This window comes from Nannospalax galili, unplaced genomic scaffold, assembly GCF_000622305.1.
Source record: "Nannospalax galili isolate Female #2095 unplaced genomic scaffold, S.galili_v1.0 scaffold139, whole genome shotgun sequence".
NCBI lineage: Eukaryota > Metazoa > Chordata > Mammalia > Rodentia > Spalacidae > Nannospalax > Nannospalax galili.
Window position 1 is genome coordinate 6,473,817 of NW_008345884.1, and position 20,815 is coordinate 6,494,631.

Below are 20,815 nucleotides of genomic sequence, written 5' to 3' on the forward strand. Positions count from 1 at the left end.
TAATATAATATACACCTGAGGAAAGTGGGGTTTTATTATAAATGTGTAATTTTCAATGCTTAATCTGAAATTAATCTGCTTTATAAGTTAATCTGGTTAACTTATAAATTCTTCATACTTACAAAGTGACAGACAAGATCCAAAGTACAGTGAGAGAGAGAGAGAGAGAGAGAGAGAGAGAGAGAGAGAAAAAAACTCTAAAATATATGCATCCACATTTATTGAACGGTTAAGACCAAAATAGCTGAGCCATGTTTAATTGCTTTCTGCATGAGTCACATGCTTTTATTTTGAGCTATTTTTTGGAAAGCATTTGTTCTTCCATTTCTAGGTGTAAGGTCTATTTTTGCACTTTCCTGCTTTTCATTCCATCAGCATATAATGAGCAAATCCTATTGCCAAACATTATTGCCTACACTATTCAGTTGTTTAAATAGCTCTTAGATAAATATTTCATTAGTGTAAAATGTGTGAAAGATAGGTTAACTTTAGGGAGAAACGCTATTCATGCAACTCCAAATTCTCCCTAAAGAACTTTGCTCGAAGTCAAGCCTCAAGACCTTTCTCCAGCATCTTCAGAGCAGCCCAGTGGGACCCATCCTGTGAATGGGAATGGAATGATGGATGCCTGGAGTCTTCATGCCATTTTTAACAGGAAATCAATCTCAATAATTACATTAGCACAAAAAACAATAAATTCCATCTATAAACATGGTAAAATATTTTTCTTAATCTAATATCCTTGAAAATAACATTCAGGTCCTCATTTGAAATTTACTTCTACTGTATTCAATTTTCAGTTCATCTCCTGCCTACAAAGAAATTACTAAATGCTTCTAGGTAATTACATAATAAGTGAAACCTCATAATAAATGAAAAGACCAAAACACGCTATGATAGAAAGTGAAATATAAATAGTGATAGGTGCAGTTTGATTTATTCAGCCTGTCAAGAATCACTAGGTTACTTTCTATCATGCACAACTCATTCATTTGGAACTTATGAGGTGTCAAGCATTATGCTAAATATTTCACACTGATATTTCCTTTTAATTCACAGAAGAATCTTATGAAAATGAATTCTTACCTCCATTTTTGGATAAAGAAATTGATGTTCAAAAGGTTAATCAACATGCCCTAAGTTGCATAGTTTGTTAGAACTAAGCGAAGGCCTCTGGTGATCTGGCTCTAATCTTGTAGCAGTTCAGATAGTCGGAAGATGACCATCCAATCCCTCTGCAGATATTTCTGCTACAGAAATGAACTTTTCTACTTAAAAACTACGCTAATAGCAACCACCTTCATTCTTTTATATTTTATTATTCAGTTGCTTTAATTTAGAACTCCAGGAACCTCACTCTTTGTGTATCTGAAAAGAGATGGCTATATTTGTACTGATCTGGCATCTAGAATCTTAAGAGTTAGTCATCTGTTATAAAGTCCTCTTCTATAACCATAATGTTCCTTACCTTACCTTCTACAAAACACCATAGACTGCCAATGTCTCTGTAAAATGGGAAGAGTACACATCCAATGTTACAGACTTTTGATTGACTATCTAAGAAACTAGTTCCTGTTGAGTCCAACCTGGGGTTGGCATATTCTACATGCCTTGAGTCCTCTAAGGAAAAAAATTTGCAGGAGGTATGTTTCTACTTGAGAGAATATTATAGCAGACAGACAGAGAGAGTAAAAAATTACAAGCTTCTTGGGGCTGGAGAGTTGGCTCAGCGGTTAAGAACACTGACTGTTCTTGCAGAAGACCCAGGTTCAAATCCCAGGACCCACAAGACAGCTAACAACTGTCCATAACTCCAGTTCCAGGGGATCCAACAGCCTCTTCTGTCCTCCACAGTCATTGCACAACACAGGTGCTCTTACCTACATGCAGGCAATACACTCATACACATAAAATAAAAATAATAAATAAAATATTTTTTAAAAATTACAAGCTTCTAAAAGAAAGTTCAACAAGTGCTTCTAATTAGAAATCTACACATATATGCCCAGAGAAGACACATAGACAAACAAGGTTCAAAGTGTCCCTGAATCCTTAACTAGACTTATTGGTGATACATTTTCCTTATATAAAACCAACCTATAAAGGTGGTGAGAGATGGTTGTTCTCAAAAGCATAGATCCTAGACTGGAGAGATGGCGCCATGATTAGGAGCACTGGGTGTTTTTGCAGAGGACCTGGTTTTGGTTCCTAGCACCCACAAAGTGGCTAACAACAATCAGTAATTCCAGTTCATGGAATCCAACATCCTCTTCTGTCTCCAAAGGCATTGAATTCATGAGTGCCCTTACATTTAGGCAAAACACTCATACACATAAAATAAAAACTAATTAATTAATTAAAATAAAATTAAAAGCATAGATATCGAAACTAAGGTACAAGGGACATTAAAAAAATAGGAAAATAGACTACTCAAGAAACCAAAATAAATCTCTAGAAACTAATTTCAAAGGCACTAGAGTTAAAGAGTTAAAATAACCTTTGTGAAGATGCTCAGTAAGCTTGGGAAAGCTATACAGTGACAAAATAAGTATTTCAGCAATGAGAAAATATAATAGCAGAAAAACTGAAAGCAAAGAATACAATAGCTAACCTGACATTTTTACTAGAAGTATTCAAAAGTAGGCTTCCAACACCAGCTTTAAAGTTTAGTAACCACAACAATGACTGGTACAACAAATTGTAGTGATACATAATGGCACTTTTATCTTGATGGTAATCAACAGCTATCTAATTATCTTTAACATCCTCTCAGTGAGAGGTTGGAACTCATGGGTGGCACTGTAAACAGAGCCAAATATACATGGCTGGAGAGGTCATAGATCCTAGAGAAAACTCTACCTCTGTCACATCACTAGACAAATGTAACATCTTACTGTGTCAAATATGGATCCTTATATTTATAGACAAATAGACCATTCACCACTCATCAAAGAAGCTTCTTTTTGCAACAGATGGAGACTATTACAGAGTTCCACAACTGGTCACATACAGAAAATAAGTGTCTGACAGATACCTAGTCCTCAGTGGCAGATCTACAGTGGAACCGCTAAACCTAAGGTTCATGAAACATAGTGGAACATGGGTTAGAGAGAATACTATTGCATCTCTCAACTCAGTAAAGCTTCCTCATGCAACAGAGTGCAATGCACACAGAAGGCCTTAACTGACAAAGGTGTAGAAAATAAGAGACTACAGAGTGTGTGTCCCTGGATAGGACTCATATTAAACCTCACCCACCCATGACTCAGGGACCATTGTGGAAGAGGGTGTGGAAAGATTGTAAGAGCCAGGGCTAGTGCATGATCATAAGGAAACAGTCTTTCAAGCCTCTGGGAACTTGCTCATGTGAACTAACAACAATGGTGACAGCGTGCACAAGACCCATGCAAAGTCAATCAGACAAAAACCCAGCATAGAGCTGGGGAGAAATGAGCAGTAGGCCCCAATCTTACCAAGGAATTATTGACAGTTGATTACTGCTGGATGAGGGAGAGTTGATCTTCTTTAAGGGAGTGACTCTAGAAAGGTTAACTAGACTCATGGATGAACTTGTACCAAAGGACATCTGGGTACACAAACTTGATTCCATAGGCATTAACATATATGACAGAATGCACGAAATCCAGTGGGGAGGTTTGGGGGGGTACAAATGGGGGAGGAGGTCTAAATATGATTAAGATTTGTTGTGGAAAATGCACAAAAATTCAATAAAAAATTGAGGAAAAAAGGTAACTTGGACGAATCAAAAAAAAAAATCAGCATACTTGAGAAAGAACAAAATGAAAACAAATATGAAAAAACTAAGAAAGTCTTTAGGATATATGCTGTGGTGGTTTGAATGAGAATGTGTCCCCCATGGGCTCCAAGTATTCAGACATTTTGTCCCTAGTTGGTGTGCTGTTTTGGAAGGTCTTAGAAGGTGTGGCATGCTGGAGGAAGCATGTCACTGGGGGCGGGCTTAGAGCATTCTTAAGCCTTGCTAGATCTTGAGTCACTCTCTTGCCTCTTGCTTCTAGTGCCTGCTTAAAGATGTGAGAGCTTAGCTCCTACTCTAGCCACCTCTGCCACCATGCCTTCCCACCGTGATGGACTCTTGCCCCTTCAGAACAGTAAGGTAAACAAACTCTTCCTTTTATGACTGCTTTTGGACATGGTGTTTCTATCACAGCAACAGAAAAGTGACTAATACACATGCTTGATGAAATTTGGGGAAAAGAAAAGAAAAGGATAATGACTTCCACACTCCATAAATTTGAGGTGAAAAATGGGCATTCATGGTCAAGAAACCCAGGTCAGAGGCACTCAAATAAGATTGTACTCAATGAACTTACAGCAATGGTGACAGCATGCACAAGAGCCATGCAAACTCCATCAGACAAAAATAAGCATAGAACTGGGGAGATGGGCAACAGGTCCCAACCTTAGCCAAAGAGCTATTGGCAGCTGATTGCTGCTGGGTGAGAGAGAGTTGATCTTCTTTAAGGGAGAGACTCTAGATAGGCTGACTAGATTCAAATGGATGATCTTACATCCAGGTATACAAACTTGACTCCATAGTCCTTGACATATATAACAAAATGCATGAGGTCCTGAGGGCAGGCTGGGGTAAGGGGGCATATAAGGAAGGGGGTGCTAAAGATGATTAAGATGTATTGTATGAAATATACAAAAATTCAAATAAATATATTTTTAAAAAGCCAAAGACTGAGAAAATTTGAAACAACCAAGAAAATTGACAGTTTGTACAAGCGAATACTGTAAGATCATCCTCGGTAGATAGCCAAGCAGAAACCTTGTTGACCAGATAGGCTGAAAACTGCTACACAGAAATATTAAATCATATGTAAATATTAAATCATTGGTAAATATAAATACAAATGATTATAATACTAAAATTTTGGTACATAATTCACTTTTAACCCATGAATGAGAATTAAAAGTAAAAATATAAAAATTGTAGCTATCAAATGTAACTTCAATATCTCTTGTTTAAATTGCTTGAAACTAGAAATCTTTCAAACTGTGTGTTTTTGAATTTTGTAATATTTTAGTAGACTTTGATGGCTGATGATCAATAATTGGAAATCCCAAATGTCCTAATATCTGAAACTTTTGAGCATCATGTTGGTACCAAAATGTTTCCATTTTTATAACATTTCTGATTTCAGGTTTTCAAACAAAAGATGCTCAATTCATAAATGATTTCATATTCTACACTCAAAAATGAATATCATACAAACAGAAAATGCCTTAAACACAATGGACTTGAATTTTATTTTAAATGCCTGAAAATGCCTGCATGGAAGAAGACCATAGCCTAATTACATACCTTAAGAAAATAGGAAAAGAACAAAATAAGACCAAGTTTAGCATAGGTAAAGAAATAATAGTAGCTGTAATAGAAACAAAAGAGAACATAGAAAAAGTCAACTAAACTTTTAAATTTTATTTTATTTTATTTTATTTTATTTATGTGTATGAGTGTTTTGTCTGCATGTATGTAAGAACACCTGTGTCACGAAAAGCCTGCAGAGGCCAGAAGAGGGTGTCAGATTCTCTGGAACTGGAGTTATGGATGCAGCCACCATGTGAGTGCTTGGAATCGAACCTGGGTCCTCTGGAAGGACGGACTACTCTCTCAACCACTTAGCCATCTGTCCAGTCCCAACAAAACTTTTTAAAACACTAACAAAATTTGAAAAATATTTATCTTGAAACAAATTAAGAGATTCAAAATTATAAATGAAAGAAAACACATTACAACTAAAGTCTCAGAAATAGAAATGATAGAGACTCCTATGGAAAAAATGCCAACAAGTCAAAAAGGAATGAGTGAATTCTTAACATATGATCTAACAAGACAGAATGATGAAGAAATATAAAACCTGACTAGCCCTACAACAAGAATGAAATGGTAGTAGTATCTTTGACAAGCAATGTTTGGAAAACCAGACATCCACATGCAAAAGAATGAAACCAGAGTCTTATACCACACACAAAAGTCAACTCAAAATGGATTAAAAATTTAAACCCAATAGCTAGAACTATAAAACTCCTAGAAAAAAAAACTGGAAGGAAGCACTATTAAACTTGGATCAGTGATACATTTTTTTGATGTAACGCCAAAATAAAAATAGAAGAATTGGAATGTAAAGTAGTGGAATGGGACTACTCCTTAAGAAGTTTCAGTATGACAAAGAAAGCAATCAGCAGACTGCAAAGGCAACCTATGGAATGGGGGAACACTTGCAAATATCTTATCTGATAAGTGGTTAAATTTCAAAATATGTAAGGAATTCCTACAACTTGATAGTGGAAGTATTTACTTCCAATAACCAATGGTAAACTGGTCTAAGGGCTAGAATAGACAATTCTTTAAAGACAACAAACCAGCTAAGAAATGTATAAAAAGGTGTTCTCAATCACTAATCACCAGGGAAGTAAAAACCAATCATAGAAGGATATCACTTTACACTTGCTAAGTGGCTGTTTTCAAAAGCACAGAACATAGTTAAGTATTGGGGAGTATGTGGAGAAATTGTAATACCCTCTTGGTGAGACTATAAAATGAGACAGCCTCCAAGGACAGTATGGAGACTCCTAAAAAAACTAAAATAGGACTACCACATGACCCAGAAGACCTACTTTTGGGTATTTTCTCCCAAGTAATTAAAATTAGGATTATGATACTGAATCTAAGTTCCTGTGTTCATTTGAGCACTGTTCATAACATAAAAGCCCATCCATGAATGAATGGGTAAGGGAAAGTGGTTCACACATATGTTCTATTTATTGAACTCTCAAAAAGAAGGAAATCCTGTTACAAGCTCCCACTTGGACAAATCTTGAGGGCATTATGTTAGGTAAAATCAACCTGTTACAGAAGGACAAAAGCTACATAATTTCACTTGTAGAATGTACCTAAAGTAGTCAAACTTCCAGAGCAGAGACTAGAATGATAGCTACCAAAGTGGTAGATAGGGAATAATTGTTCAGTGGATATAAAGTGAGCCTTATGGTAAGGGTTTTAACAGTAATAAAAAATAAAGTGCTACCCTCCCTCCACAGTTAAGACTAAGACCATTGCTGCAAGATAGTGCCTTCTAGATATGACAGGGATGCTATACCCATGAACTCTCAACAATATGGTTTCCTGCATAAGACCACACCAGTTGATCTGCCAGTATGGATGGGGGAAATTTTCACAAAGCACAACCCCTAAGTGAAAAGATACAGAAGTTAGTGAATACTGAGGTGAGGGAGGAGAATCAGTTTTCTCCAGGGACAAGCCCCCTGATAGGTTTCCCAGTCCTCAGTGGTCAGTCCTAAATGCACATAAAAACAGGCAATGCTAAGTAGACTCAGTGTGTTATGCATATGCAACAATAACAATTATAGAAGAGGTTATGAATTTGAGAGGGGTGAGAGGGGTGGTGGTAGACAACATGGAACAGGTTGGAGAGGGGAGAGGAAAGGGTAGAACTGGTACAGCATAGTCATGCATGAAATTTTTAAAAAATTAGAATAAAAAATAAAATGGGCTATGAAGTCAGAAATATGTTTCAAGATGAGGGGTGTCGTGGGCCACAACAAACACTGCTGGGAGAGCAAATGAAATAACACAGGCATAACCATTAGCTAGGGCAAAATATAGCTCATTGACAACCTGATAGGAACGATTTTAGTATGGTGGTAGGAAACAGTGAAAATCAAATGGGCTGAAGAAAGAATAAATTTACAACCTTAAGACAGAGTGGTTGCATCTATAAACACCAAAGAAACAGTTTAGTTGTTGCTAGAAAGACGGGTATGGTTTGGTGATAAATTGTCTTTCTTTTCCTTCCTTCCTTCCTTCCTTCCTTCCTTCCTTCCTTCCTTTCTTTCTTTCTTTCTTTCTTTCTTTCTTTCTTTCTTTCTTATCTTTTAAAGACAGGGTCTCCCTGTAGCTCCAGGCAGTCTGGAACACACTAAGTAGACCAGACTGGCCTTGGTCTGCCTGCCTCTGCCTTCTAAGTGCTGGAATTAAAGGCATGCACCACCATGCCCATCTTTCTTGACAGGTGTATTATTAACACAATGTTTGTATGCTAAATGAAGTGACTGTGGAGATCAGGCTGTGCCCTGACCACTCTAGGTTATGCCATAATGTGCAAAATAGTAGCTTTCAAGCTGTGCCTTGCCCTGAGTTATAGAATACAATCAGCATTTGGCTCCATTTTGCATGCAAATGTGAGGCAGGATGACCCTGGGCACAATGGGCACACACATACCACCACTTGCCCAGTATCACTCATAAAGAACAGACTGATAAATAACTTACTCCTCAAAATAAATATGTGCCGCCTATCAAAGTAGAATGGGAACATATAGGCATGTGGGCATACTACAATTGTATCAGAAAAAAGCAGCCTGCGGACATAGTGGATACACTAGACCAACCAAGGTGTATTAGTCACTTTTCTGTTACTGTGATAGAAACACTGAGCAAAGCAACTTATAGAGGAAGTGTTTATTTAAGCTTATGTTTCCAAAGGGATAAGAGTCCATTATGGCAGGGAGGCATGGTGGCAGAAGTGGCTGGTGAAGGAGCAGAAGCTAAGCTCTCACATCTTCAAGCAGGCATGGGAAGCAGAGAGTGACTGAAGATCCAGCAAGGCTTAAGAACTCTCTAAACCTGCCCCTAGTGACATGCTTTCCCAGCATGACCACACCTTCTAAGACCTCCCAAAACAGCACCACCAACTGGGGACAAAATGTATATATCTATGGGGGACATTGTCATTCAAACTACCACACAAGGGAACAAGACCCTCACCTAGACCCCATAAAGAAGAGGATCTCTAGCACTGAATGTCATCAGCCCCACTGACCTATCATCTGACCACCCAGTGTATACATTTAAAGAATGACATGGAGAGATTGTTCAATTGTCCCCTAGTGGGGACTCAACTCAGTCACTACCAATCCTCTGCCTTGCCGCTGCCTCTATACTCCTGAACATCTGTAGCTCAACTCAATCCTGAGGCTAGTCCTAACCCTGGCTCAACTCTGCCACCCTGCAGCTCTCCAACTGGGTTCCTTAATGTTATCTAAGCAACATCAGTGACCCTCATTGTATCTATATTAGCTCTGTATCTCTATCTCCAATAAATCTTTTTTTGTACTCTATTGCAGTCTGTTTAACCATTTGTAGCCATTCTGTAATCTACACATAAATAGACAAATGGAAGATGATAGATGGATAGATGGCAGATGGATAGATGGTAGATGGACAGATGATAGAGGGATAGCTAATAGGTAGATAAATAGATGATAGATAGGTAGATGGAAGACAGATATAGATAGATAGATGATAGATGGGTGATAGATGGATAGAAGATAGATGATAGATAGATAGATAGATAGATAGATAGATAGATAGATAGATGATAGATAGATGATTGATAGATGATAGATAGAAGATAGATAGATAAATGACAGATGATAGATAGATGATAGATGATAGAGAGAGATAGATGATAGATAGATAGATAGATAGATAGATAGATAGATAGATAGATAGATAGATAGATAGATAGATAGATAGATAGATAGATAGATAGATAGATAGATAGATAGATAGATAGATAGATAGATAGATAGATAGATAGATAGATAGATAGATAGATAGATAGATAGATAGATAGATAGATAGATAGATATAGATGATAGATGATAGATAGATGATAGATAGATAGATAGATATAGATGACAGATGATAGATAGATGATAGATAGATATAGATGACAGATGATAGATAGATGATAGAGATAGATAGATATAGATGACAGATGACAGATAGATAGATGATAGACGATAGATAGATAGATAGATGATAGATAGATGATAGATAGATAGATAGATAGATAGATAGATGATAGATACAATGACTGTATCATGTATATTATGTGCTATAAGAATTAATATTAGTAATTAGGATTGGAGCAAAAGAGCCTGTGTTTACCAATGGCCAATAATCAAGGGATAGTAGAACTATGTGGTAGATTGCAGTCAATGAGATATAGCTTGTAAATTTACTGGTATTCAATAAATTCTGACATTATGGCAAGGCATAACCATTCTCTGGCACTGTTTTCCAAAAGTAATTCCATAAAAGTTAAGAGAAAGATAACTCAGTAAAGTGGATAATTCAGTAATAAACTCTGAGGAGATCTGAGTGGATAGAAACCAGAACACACATAAGGAAACTAGATTTTGGTAGAAACAGACCCATCCATGTCTTTATTTATTCAAATGAAATCCACTGTGGTGGTTTGAATAAGAAATGTCACCTATAGGCTCAAATATTGAACACTTGGTCCCCAGTTGATGGTATTGTTTGGGAGGTTGTGGTATGGCAGGAGCTCCCCAGAATAAAGAAAAAAATGCAATCATTTTCTGTGCTTGTGTTCATGCATACAGCTCTGCCTGTCATAACCTTGGAGCACAGAGCACCCAGTCAGGATATATGTGCTACCATACATGGGAGACAAAGAAGCTAAACTATACATGGCCTATAAAGGTTATGCTCTTCTTTGTTCAGGGCTCTCCTGTAGAAAAAGATTTCTCTCTGGGTCACTGCGGTAACATAAACTTCTCCCTATTCTAGCCTTTGGGACAGTGTTCTCCTGTTTCTAAGCCTGCAGTAATGGAATCCTTAGGAGACATAGCCTTATTGGAGGAAGTGTATCACTGGAGACAGGCTTTGGGAGTTCATAACCTTGCCCCACTTCCAGTTTGCTTTCTCTGTTTCCTGCTTGCTGTTGAAGTTGTGAACTGGCAGCTTCCAGCTCCTGCCGCCATGCCCACTGCATGCTGTCATGCCTACCCTCCTTGATGAACTCTTAATCCCCTGGAACTTTAAGCCAAAATAAACTCTTTTTTTTCTGTGAGATCCTTCTGGCCATTGTACTTTTATCACAGCAATGGATTTATCCAGTGAATACAGAAAAAGGTTGCAGGTGTGTTGATGGTCTCAGGTAGTAAACTGAAAAAAGTTCTCGTCTGTATTTTTTTATGTCATTTTTTTTATTTGCTGATTTTGTGTGTGTGTGTGTGTGTGTGTGTGTGTGTGTATCATATAGAACATCCCAAACAATCTCATTCATTTATATACCCATTTCCCAAATGGCACCCTCCCATAGCCCACCCCCACTGGAGCCCATATACTCTGTCATCCCTGTTACTGTCCACTGTGTTGTTGGCACACCCAGCCACTCCCCCAGTGTTTGTCCATCTGCTGAATCTACTCAGCCTATCTAGAGATCCTTGTTTTAAGAAGATTGTCTGTATTTTTTATAAAACAAGAAGTGAGATTACCAGTTTATCAGATGGGAATAAGATGTTGTTTTGAGAAATAAGAAAATCTATGTATTTTCCACCCGGGGAAGAGAAAAATGAATTTATTAAAAAGGCATAATAAAAGCCAGGCGTGGTAGTGCACGCCTTAAGTCCCAGCACTTGGGAGGCAGAAGCAGGTGGAACTCTGTGAGTTCAAGGCTGGGGCTACAGGGAGATCCTGTCTCAAAAGAACAAAACAAAACAACAACAAAAAATAAAATAGAATAAAATAAAAAGGCACAATAAGACTCTCTGGCTATAGTGAATGCACAGTTAAAATCCATGATCAAAAACTTCTAGTGAGTTGAGGCATCTTGTCTCTGAAATTTTCCTCCATGTTTATCCTCTGAAATTTTATGTCAGAATAGATGGACAGTTTTTAACCAAGGTAGGGTTTCTCAGATAAAGGGAACAGGAAGAAATGAGAGAGGAAAGCTAAGCCCATACCTAAAGGTGCAACTCTAATGCTGGACTGTGGAATTTGACCTGAAGAGAAATGACCTCAAGAGGGCTGAGGAAAACTAAACAAAACCTCATGTTTTACAGCTGTAAATCCAAATTCTCTTCTGGGAGGCCCGAGTTCCATGCACTCTTGGCTCCCAGGCCCTCTGTGAGGCATGCTGCAGCCTTCTCAGCTCCCAGGCCCCACACTGTCCTTATGACGCCACCAACATACCAACACAATGTCCTTCTAAGCTACAGTTTGGGGAATAAAGATATTTATTTGGGCTTGCCAACAAAGAGCTTATGATGTCCAGGAGAGGGTTACTTGCATGTACCTGTGGGCTTTTTTCTGTACATCTTGGCTGAGCTTTTCAGACAAGCTGTCACCAGAGTGCTGCCAACACCTCAAACTTCCCGCTGCCTCCCTGGATTCTTCCATGTCTGTCTTTAGACCCTCCCCTTAATGCAATTGAAGCTGACCTATTAGGTGGGTGAGGTGACTGTCTCTCCCTCTGTCTACTGAGTCTCTTAGGGTTCAGACATTCAGCTGTTGCTGGTTCTTTCTGAGAATACACCTATCCAACAACAGCCCAACCCTATAGAAGGAACTTGACATCACCTTGGTAACTTCTCTATAGGAAAAGACCCAGGCTAAGTCATGGAAAGAGTGTGTTTAAGGCTAACTGCACGGAGGCAGCTCTGGCCATCTTATCACTCCATATGGCAACACAGATGTATGGCCTGAGTCATGACTGAGCTAAATTCCCATTTTCCAATCATGACTACATCTAGCACATCTTCCTCTTCACCAGCAAGCATACCAGAGAGGCCTCCAGGAAAGCTAAGCAGACAGCTACTCATCAGAGCTCACTCTCTTTCTCCAAATAAAAATTCTCCAATTGAATAGAGCAACCGAATTATCACTGTGTTGAAAAAGGGTAAACATAACTGTTTCATAAAGTTAATTCACAGGCAGAATTCCCCTGTGTAAAACACAACAGGAGCTGGCGTATCAGACTGAGTGTTGTAAGGGTTGTTCACCCCAAAGATCTGTAATGAAGTACAGATTCATAGCAAGAGCATATCTAACAAATCCATAGGCCATCTGCTTTAGTACCTGGTCTCTGCAGGTGACTAATTCTGGCCACTTCTGGAGAATGTTTAACCACCTCCCCTTGCCCCTCATACTGACCCTTCTTCCTCTCTTAATAGACCATAATAAAAGCATATGGTGCTGTGGAAAGCTCTTAACAGTACACTTCTCTCTGAACCATGAGAGAAATTTTTTCTTTTTCCTTTCACTACTCCCCTTCCCTCTGGAATATGTGGTTTAGTTATTTTTATGGTTTTTAATCTTCTGAGGCTAATCCTAACCCTAGATGAGAAAAGATAAGAGGAGATCATATACTTCTCTTGAGTAGGTTAAATCCTACGTAACTGTGTCCAGGAGCTCTTTAGTGTCCAGTATGGGAACATGCTCTTGCATTCCCAAAACATGCTTATGGATGAGAGACGTTTTTATTGGGGGTAACAGGTAAATTTCTTTCAGGAAATAGACCTTCCTTCTTTAAAGAACAGTAATAAAATTCTGTGTGTGTTGTTCTTTGTATGAGACGTCTGTTTTAAAGCATTCATATTATCAAACAACTGATATTCAAACAAGTGAATTATACCCACGTCTGTACATGTTTTGATTCCATGAAAGCTATACTTTAATAAGTTATGCCTTGAAAATATAAACAAGACTATTTTCTTTCTATCATCAATAATATTAATATTACCTTAATATTAACTTAATATTTACCTTTGCTTTTGATAGTTTTCTGGTGATGACCATGAAGTAAATTTTATATTTATAACATAACTTTCACTCAAAAGCAATATTGGAAAGATCTACCTTAAAGATAATGTGAATGAACCTGCAATTTACAAATATAACGAAAGTCTTTTGGTCTGCACACAGTAAAGAATGAGACCAAATGGATACCGAATCAATATAGGAATGTTTCCTAAGCCAGCATTAGTAGCCACTAGTATCACAAGATGAGCTGATTTTAAGTGCTGTTGATAGCCAGTGTCAAAGAGCAGCAGGACTTAAATTAAGGGAAAAGTTTTACATTTATCACAGTGACCTGAACACTTAAATAGCAATTAAATAACATTTATTGTTCAAGGCGCATTATGAACTATAATGTCAGTTATCGAAAATGTTCCCAGCCTGGGTGATTAACTTTGAATCAAATACAGAGTTTTGGCTTTAAGCCTGATTGTAAATTTGAACACTCATAGATGACCAAACAGAAAGCCTACTAGAAAATTTATATTTAAATTTATCTCTTCCACTCACATAATAAAGCTCCCCCTTAGCAATACACTACAGACATGCTTCTCAGACTTCAAGTGTATATATGAGTTAGCTAGTTGTCTTGTTAAAATGTAGATTGTGATTAAATCAATCACAATGGGATGTGAGATGCTGTATTTCTACCATAATTTCATATATCCTGGACCAGCCCTGAGTGACAAGGCCTTAGAAGACCATTGACAGATACATGAAAATCATGTATTTATATTGACTTTATAGTGCCTTTATATTGACTAGCAATAGTTGAGAATTCAATTCAAAACATCAAGAAAAATTTACAATAGAACAAATTATGTTTCGGGTATCCATTAGAGAAGATTATGGAGGGATGTAAAAGGACAGGTTATTGACAATAAACTATAGTTATACAAGAGAACTAATAGCTGGCATTCTACTGTACAGTATTGTGACTATACATAATGATAGTGATCCATATATTTCAAAACAGCTGGAATCAAGGATTTTGAATATTTTCACCATGAAGCAGTGAAAAGCATTTTGGAAGATGCACATGTCTAATCTGATCTGAACATTATGTGGTGTATTAATGTATCAAACCTCCACATGGCACTCAACAAATTTGTACAACTTTCATGTGTCCATTTCAAAAGTAACTTTTAAATGCTCCCCCCCCTCATATTCTTCAGTTTTCCTTTCTTGGCAAAATCAAACCAAGCAGAGATTTAGAGAGGAACCACAAAAGGGAACTGCATCTTAAACTGACTTGTTGCAGTTTTGATTGATGAAAGATTTACTTCATAAGGCTATCCTAACAAAAATAAGAAAAAAATCATCTGACTCTCTTAAGAAGTGTGTCCAAGTAGACTCAGAATCTGAATTGACCTATAAATTTGCCACATCCCAATTAAAATGGAAATATAAATTATAAAGAGGAGGACAATGAAATTTGGCTCTAAGAACACTGACAAAATGAAGTAATTACTGTAAGGCAAGAAAGGAAAAATGAATAAGGGCCCTGAGTAGAAAAGCACTTGACTAACGTGTAAGGTACTGGATTCAATCCCAACATCACAAACAACAAAGCACACAGCAACACAAATACAAGTTAAAGCAAAAATTCAGAGTTGCACAAGTGCTTAGTTTCCATAAGACTTCTTTTTCATTGGTGTTGGCATTTTCTTTTCTTTGTTTTTTTGAGACAGCGTCTCCCTGTAGCCTCAGCTAGCCTGAAACTCACCATGTAGACCAGACTGGCCTCAAACTCACAAAGATCTGCCTGCCTCTGCCTCCTGAGTGCTAGGACTAAAGTCATGTGCCACCATGCCCAGCTGGTGTGGGTATTTTCTAAAGGACATAAAATTTACTCACATACTCACTGATTTATAAAGCATATCTGTTCTTTTACTAAAGTGTAGTCAACTACTCCGTGTTCAAGAAAACACACATTCTCTTAGAAGCTCCAGCTGCACGACACTTTGAAAATCTTTCATGGTTTCATGGTCAGCTTGACTATGGGTAAATAATTGTCATCATATATCAGACAGTGCATAGCAGATCCCTCCCACAAACCAAATCCTTCTCAGTGTTATAGACTTTGGACTGAAGGACACCTTGTCACAAACCCTGATTACCAGCATTTTACGTGTTACTGTGACCAATTTCTTTTTAATGGTTCTAGGGGCACTGTGGTTATAAAGTTAGAACTCTGTTTCAAAGATGCCAAATAATCACAAGACTTGCCTTGACCTGAATTTCATACTCCATCTTCCTGTTTCAAACTCTTCTTATCCTTTCTCATCTGCTTGTGGTAAAAGTAAGCATCATTCACAATTCAAATTTCCATTGTTATGTAAACAAAAATTAAGTTTGGTTCCATCAGAGGGAGAAAGAAATGATAAACAAGGCTGAAATTTGAACAACTGTCAATGTGCTCTGCAGTATCTTGCCTTTGAAAAAGAAATTGAAAATAAATTTCCAATACTAATTACTAACTTAATTCCTCAGTCCAGTCAATACCAAATCATGAAGCTTTAAATGAAGACAGCACTGAGAGACTTGGTTCCAAAAGCATTCAAAACACAGTCACTTGAGAAATATTCACAGACACCTGAATTGCACACATGCTGGGGACTATCACGGACATGAAAACTGTTCTTTGCTCTGGTCTTGGGAAATCTGAGGCAGCTGCCCCAAATAGGTGACCTCATAGTTAGATGGCTCTTCACCCTCTAGCTGCTTCACCTAAGAAAATCTGAAGCTTTGTGGACGACTGAGCAGCAGTTCCCCTCCACAGAAACACTTGTGCTGTGCACCAGGCATGGTTTTAAATGGTGGAGATAATTGCTTAATTCAAGCTGGAGCAACTGGCCAAGTAAACATGTAGCAGCCAGGAAGCTATTAGCATGATTTTAAGGCAATTATTCCATTAGTGTTTAATAGTCTCCAATTAGTCTACTATCAAAATTTGAATGTCTTCTTTTTCCTCCATAAATTTTCAGTGTTGAGTAATACAGAAAGGTGCCAGATTCATTTTTAACCTTAGCTTTATAGATATAAATTTGTCAATCTTACTTTACACAACCATAGGGATGTTAAGAAATACAAATTTGGTGAAATATGGTGAGAGAGAGAGAGAGAGAGAGAGAGAGAGAGAGAGAGAGAGAGAGATTGATTCTCAGAAGTAAGAAGTACTAGAGTGGAATGTAAGGCTTTGCAGGAACCCCACTTTGTTTTCATTTTTTTTTTACTATTTTATTATTTTTATTTTATGTCTATGAGTGTACTGTCTGCATGTGTGAAAGTGCACCCTGCCATGCAATACTCAGGGAGGTCAGAAAAGGGGCTCGAATTTCCCTGGAACTGTTACAGATGGTTTTTAGCTGCCGTGTGGATGCTGGGAGTCGAACTTAGGTCCTCTGTAGGAACAGTCAGTGCTGTTAACCACTGAGGTGCCAGCGCTGGGACTCCACTTTGAATATTATACTAAGAGGGTTTGGAAATAAATCAGAATTCACTGGCATCTCAGTACCACCATCTTTAATCTCTACTTGCAGATCAACAGAACAGTGAGGTCTCTAACCTCAAAGTTCCACTGTCCCACGGGGAGAAAACGAAAATTATCCTGTTCCTGCAGGTGCCTCACTCCTCATCTTGGGTAGTACTTGTTGCTTCTGAATTATCCTCACATAGCTCTCAAAGCCCTTAATCCCCAAATCACTAGGGGATATTCCCTAAAACTTATTTAGGGGTAGAACCACCGAACTGATTTTAGTTCATTTGCTCACAGAGTGTCTGAGTTTCATCTTGTTTGAAGGTGTTGGGGGATGCTGCTTGTTTTTTGTTTTTTTTTTTTAATCTATGAAAGGAAAATAATAATACCAGCACTGCCTACTTTACACGGATTTTGGAAGGATGTGACCTAGCATACATAACAGGGCTTTGAAAAATGAAGTGATACAGACATATAAGGTAGACTCAAATGTGGGATTGTACCATCCTTCAGAACTGCCATGTCAGACATTTAATCTCCTTACATCTTTAAAGAGTCTCCTATCAGAGAGTTGGCACCTCAGTCCTTGCCCTTCTTACCAGCTAAGTGCAGAAAACAGGTGGGACCATGTGAAAGTAACTGTCTAAGAAAACAAAAAACAGGAAGAAAAGGGGGATGGGCATGTCTGGGGAAGAGTGGAATTTCACCAACAAAGTTGTGTGCTTTCAAGGACTCCTTCAGAAGTCCAAGCCCCTGGCTCAATTGGGTAGGGGAGTTAGTGCAGGGGAGAAGCTGCATTGTTCTTTTACAGGGAGACACCTGGACCCCTGGGAAGTAATCTGTTGAGGAAGGGCACAAGGAGAGACAACCTTTTCTAGGGACAGTGCCTAGGTCACCCTGTGCTTGCCCTAGCAGCCAAACATCCACTACTGCTTACTGGTGGTTTTTAGAAAACCCCTTTTCTTCTTTCTTTATTTCTTAGGTTTTGCCTCTACCCCTTTACCCCCACCCCCACTCCCAGGCGCCATCATATTTTCCCAGAGTGTCAGGGTGGGAGGGGAGCTGGATAGGGCAGATAAGAGGAGGTAGATCAGGAGACTGAGTTTAATAACTCAGCTCTATTCTGGGCAGGAGGTTGATTATCCTGTGAGTAATTTGCCCTTACTGACTGGAGTCCTGTAGGAATAAGGTGTGCACACCCTCAGCCCATGTGCATAACCAAATAGGCACTGAAATACAGCTATCTCCCACAGCTGTCGGTGTTGTGACTTGTCCTGAAAAGACCCTTTTCTTGGACACTTGAGTTAAGGACTGTTGCACGCTCCGGCCCTTGATACCTGCCCAGTGCTCTGTGGTCCAGTAGCTCGCGCCATGCTGAAGCCATTTGGGTCCTTGCGTCTAGTCCTCTCTTTCCCCAAGCTTCCTTTCCTTCAGGCTTTCTGGACACAAGCTCAGTCACCTTTCCCAGCCAGCTGCCCATTAATCCCATCTCTCTACCACTGTTCACGCGGGTTCCACCGCGCGGCTTTTGTCGGGACAGAAATGCTCTGTGTGCAAGGTTTTGCTTTCCTGACCGGGCGTTTTGCGTGGCTAACCAGCACCTAGAGCAGACACCCTCCAGGTCCACGCCAATTAGAAAATGCTGTTTTCTGCCTCATGCCCCCTTCAGCTCTCTGTCAAGGACAGGGATCACAAGGCTGGTACCTGAACTTTCATCACTCTTCGGGAAGTGCTTTGTCTCTTTAAAGGAGAAGGGGGATGAATACTAATGATTCTTGTATATTCTAAGGGAAAATCTACCGAATTGGTCCAAGTCCTTGCCAGGATGAACTCGGCGGTCCACGCGCGGAGCTGAGCCCCTAGGACAACCAGCTAGTGCTCATCGAGCACGATCGCCCCACAGACTGAGAAATCGGTCGCAGCCCTCAAATCTTCAGGGAAAACCATGCATGGGAGGGGGCTCGAGGCGATCCTGGACCCAAGCTTCTTTCCTGCTCACACAGGGGAAGCCAGGGAAGCAGTCACCTTGACTCCCGGAGCCACGGTCCCCAGAGGTTTGGGAACCCCTGGGAAGCCAAGACTGCCATGTACTCTCGCTGGCCAGAGACCCACCCCCAGGACCAGCTTTTCTCCTGCTGGCATGGGCCAAGTTATCACTTAGTAGCCGGCGAAGCAGGGCGGGGCAGGTGCAGCAGGCGCCCAGCCCAGCGGGCAGCCACTGCGCGCCTACCTGGGATGGCTAAATTGGTGAGGGGGATGCTGTGGATGTTCTCCGGAAGAGTTGCCATCCAGTCTGCGAATTTCAGCTCGTTTTTCCCTTGAGACGAGGCCATGGTGTCAGTCTGCGTGCAGAGCTCTGGTCCCTGCACTCTGGTGCTGGCTGGCAGCTGCAGCCGCTAATCCAATGTTTGCTCCAGCCGGACTAGAGTTTACACTCCACTCTGCGCCACACCCACAGGATGGCGCAGACACATGCTAATTTTAATAATTATTCAAAAACACCCCATGCTCCGTTCTTGCCTCTGCCAGACTCCACCGCCAGAGCTTTTGTTCCTGACGTCCGTGCTCGGCTCCGCTCTCCCTGCTCTCCCCTCCCTCCCCTTCCTTCCCATTCCCTCCTCCAGTCTCACCCCTCCTAGGTGGCTCTGCCTTTCCTCGTCCTTCTGCAGCTCCCCTCCGCTTCTTATTATTAGTCTTTTATCTTCTAAAAAACTTGGTTCTCCAAGCTGCTTTGCCTCTGGTCTTTCTGTGCTTTGGTGAGACTTCCTAGTCCTGCTTCTATGAAAGGCAGTTTTGTGGTTGAGCCTAAAAATCCGTGCAGACTTTGGGATGTTATTGCTCTGAGGAGCAAACTCATCTCAGGTTCTCTGGACTTTCCTTTCTTTCCTAAGAGCCTCACTTTCACTAGGCCACAACAGGTTATGCCTTCCCTCAGCCAGAGCCCTCAGCCCTGCTTGAACAAAATGGTGGTCTTTATTCATCACTTTGCTTGGTTTTTGGAATAGCTGATACACGTGGTGTCAGGGAAGGGCAGTACATTCTAGCTGGTTCTTAATTCCAGGTACCTTGCCCCAGACATTTCTTAGTGTAGAAGTTCTGAGTCAGCTTGTGAGGAGCCCACAATTTCTGTGGGGAGAGCTAATGTCTTTCCTCTCCGGTCTTCATGGCACTCGGCAAGACAGAGCTATAACAATATCACATGTCCTTGTGACATGCTGTAATTACTGCCAGTAGCATTTGGTGAAATGTGTTTGGCACCATTTGAAGTGATCTATGTGATTGAATTCTCATTCCTTGGCAGACTAGAGAGATGTGCCTCTCCAGAGAGAAATCACTCACAGAGGCTCCAAAGAACTGTCTGGGTCCACCTGCTGTCAAATGAGAACTAGGAGCCAGATCAAGCCCTACAAATGTAATGAGTTGAACAGTGGCTGGAGCTGGACTATAGAAGATGGGCTGAGCTTGTGCTGGACCTTTACCATGCAGAGATAAAGGTACTTTCCCATCAAGGGGTGTGTGAATTCTTTCCCCAAAGGAAATGTTATTAAGTTGAAGAAATAAAAGTTAAGGTAGGACAGAGCTAGGAAACATGAGAAAAATCATTTCAGTTCAGTAAACCCACTTAACATTTTAAAAGCCCAAGAGTCTGCTTATTT

The 20,815-nt window shown here is 39.7% G+C and overlaps 1 protein-coding gene across 1 annotated transcript in view; it reads right to left on the reverse strand.

Annotated features, from left to right (window-relative positions):
* The window catches only part of Plcxd3 (phosphatidylinositol specific phospholipase C X domain containing 3), a 192,302-nt gene extending 172,573 nt beyond the window's left edge, over positions 1 to 19,729 (reverse strand). Inside the window, exon 1 of the mRNA XM_008842100.1 lies at positions 19,390 to 19,729. Within this exon, the coding sequence (XP_008840322.1) occupies positions 19,390 to 19,492 (103 nt within the window). The 5' untranslated portion in view covers positions 19,493 to 19,729. The remainder of the gene's footprint in view (positions 1 to 19,389) is intronic.
* Between the last annotated feature and the right edge of the window lie 1,086 nt (positions 19,730 to 20,815).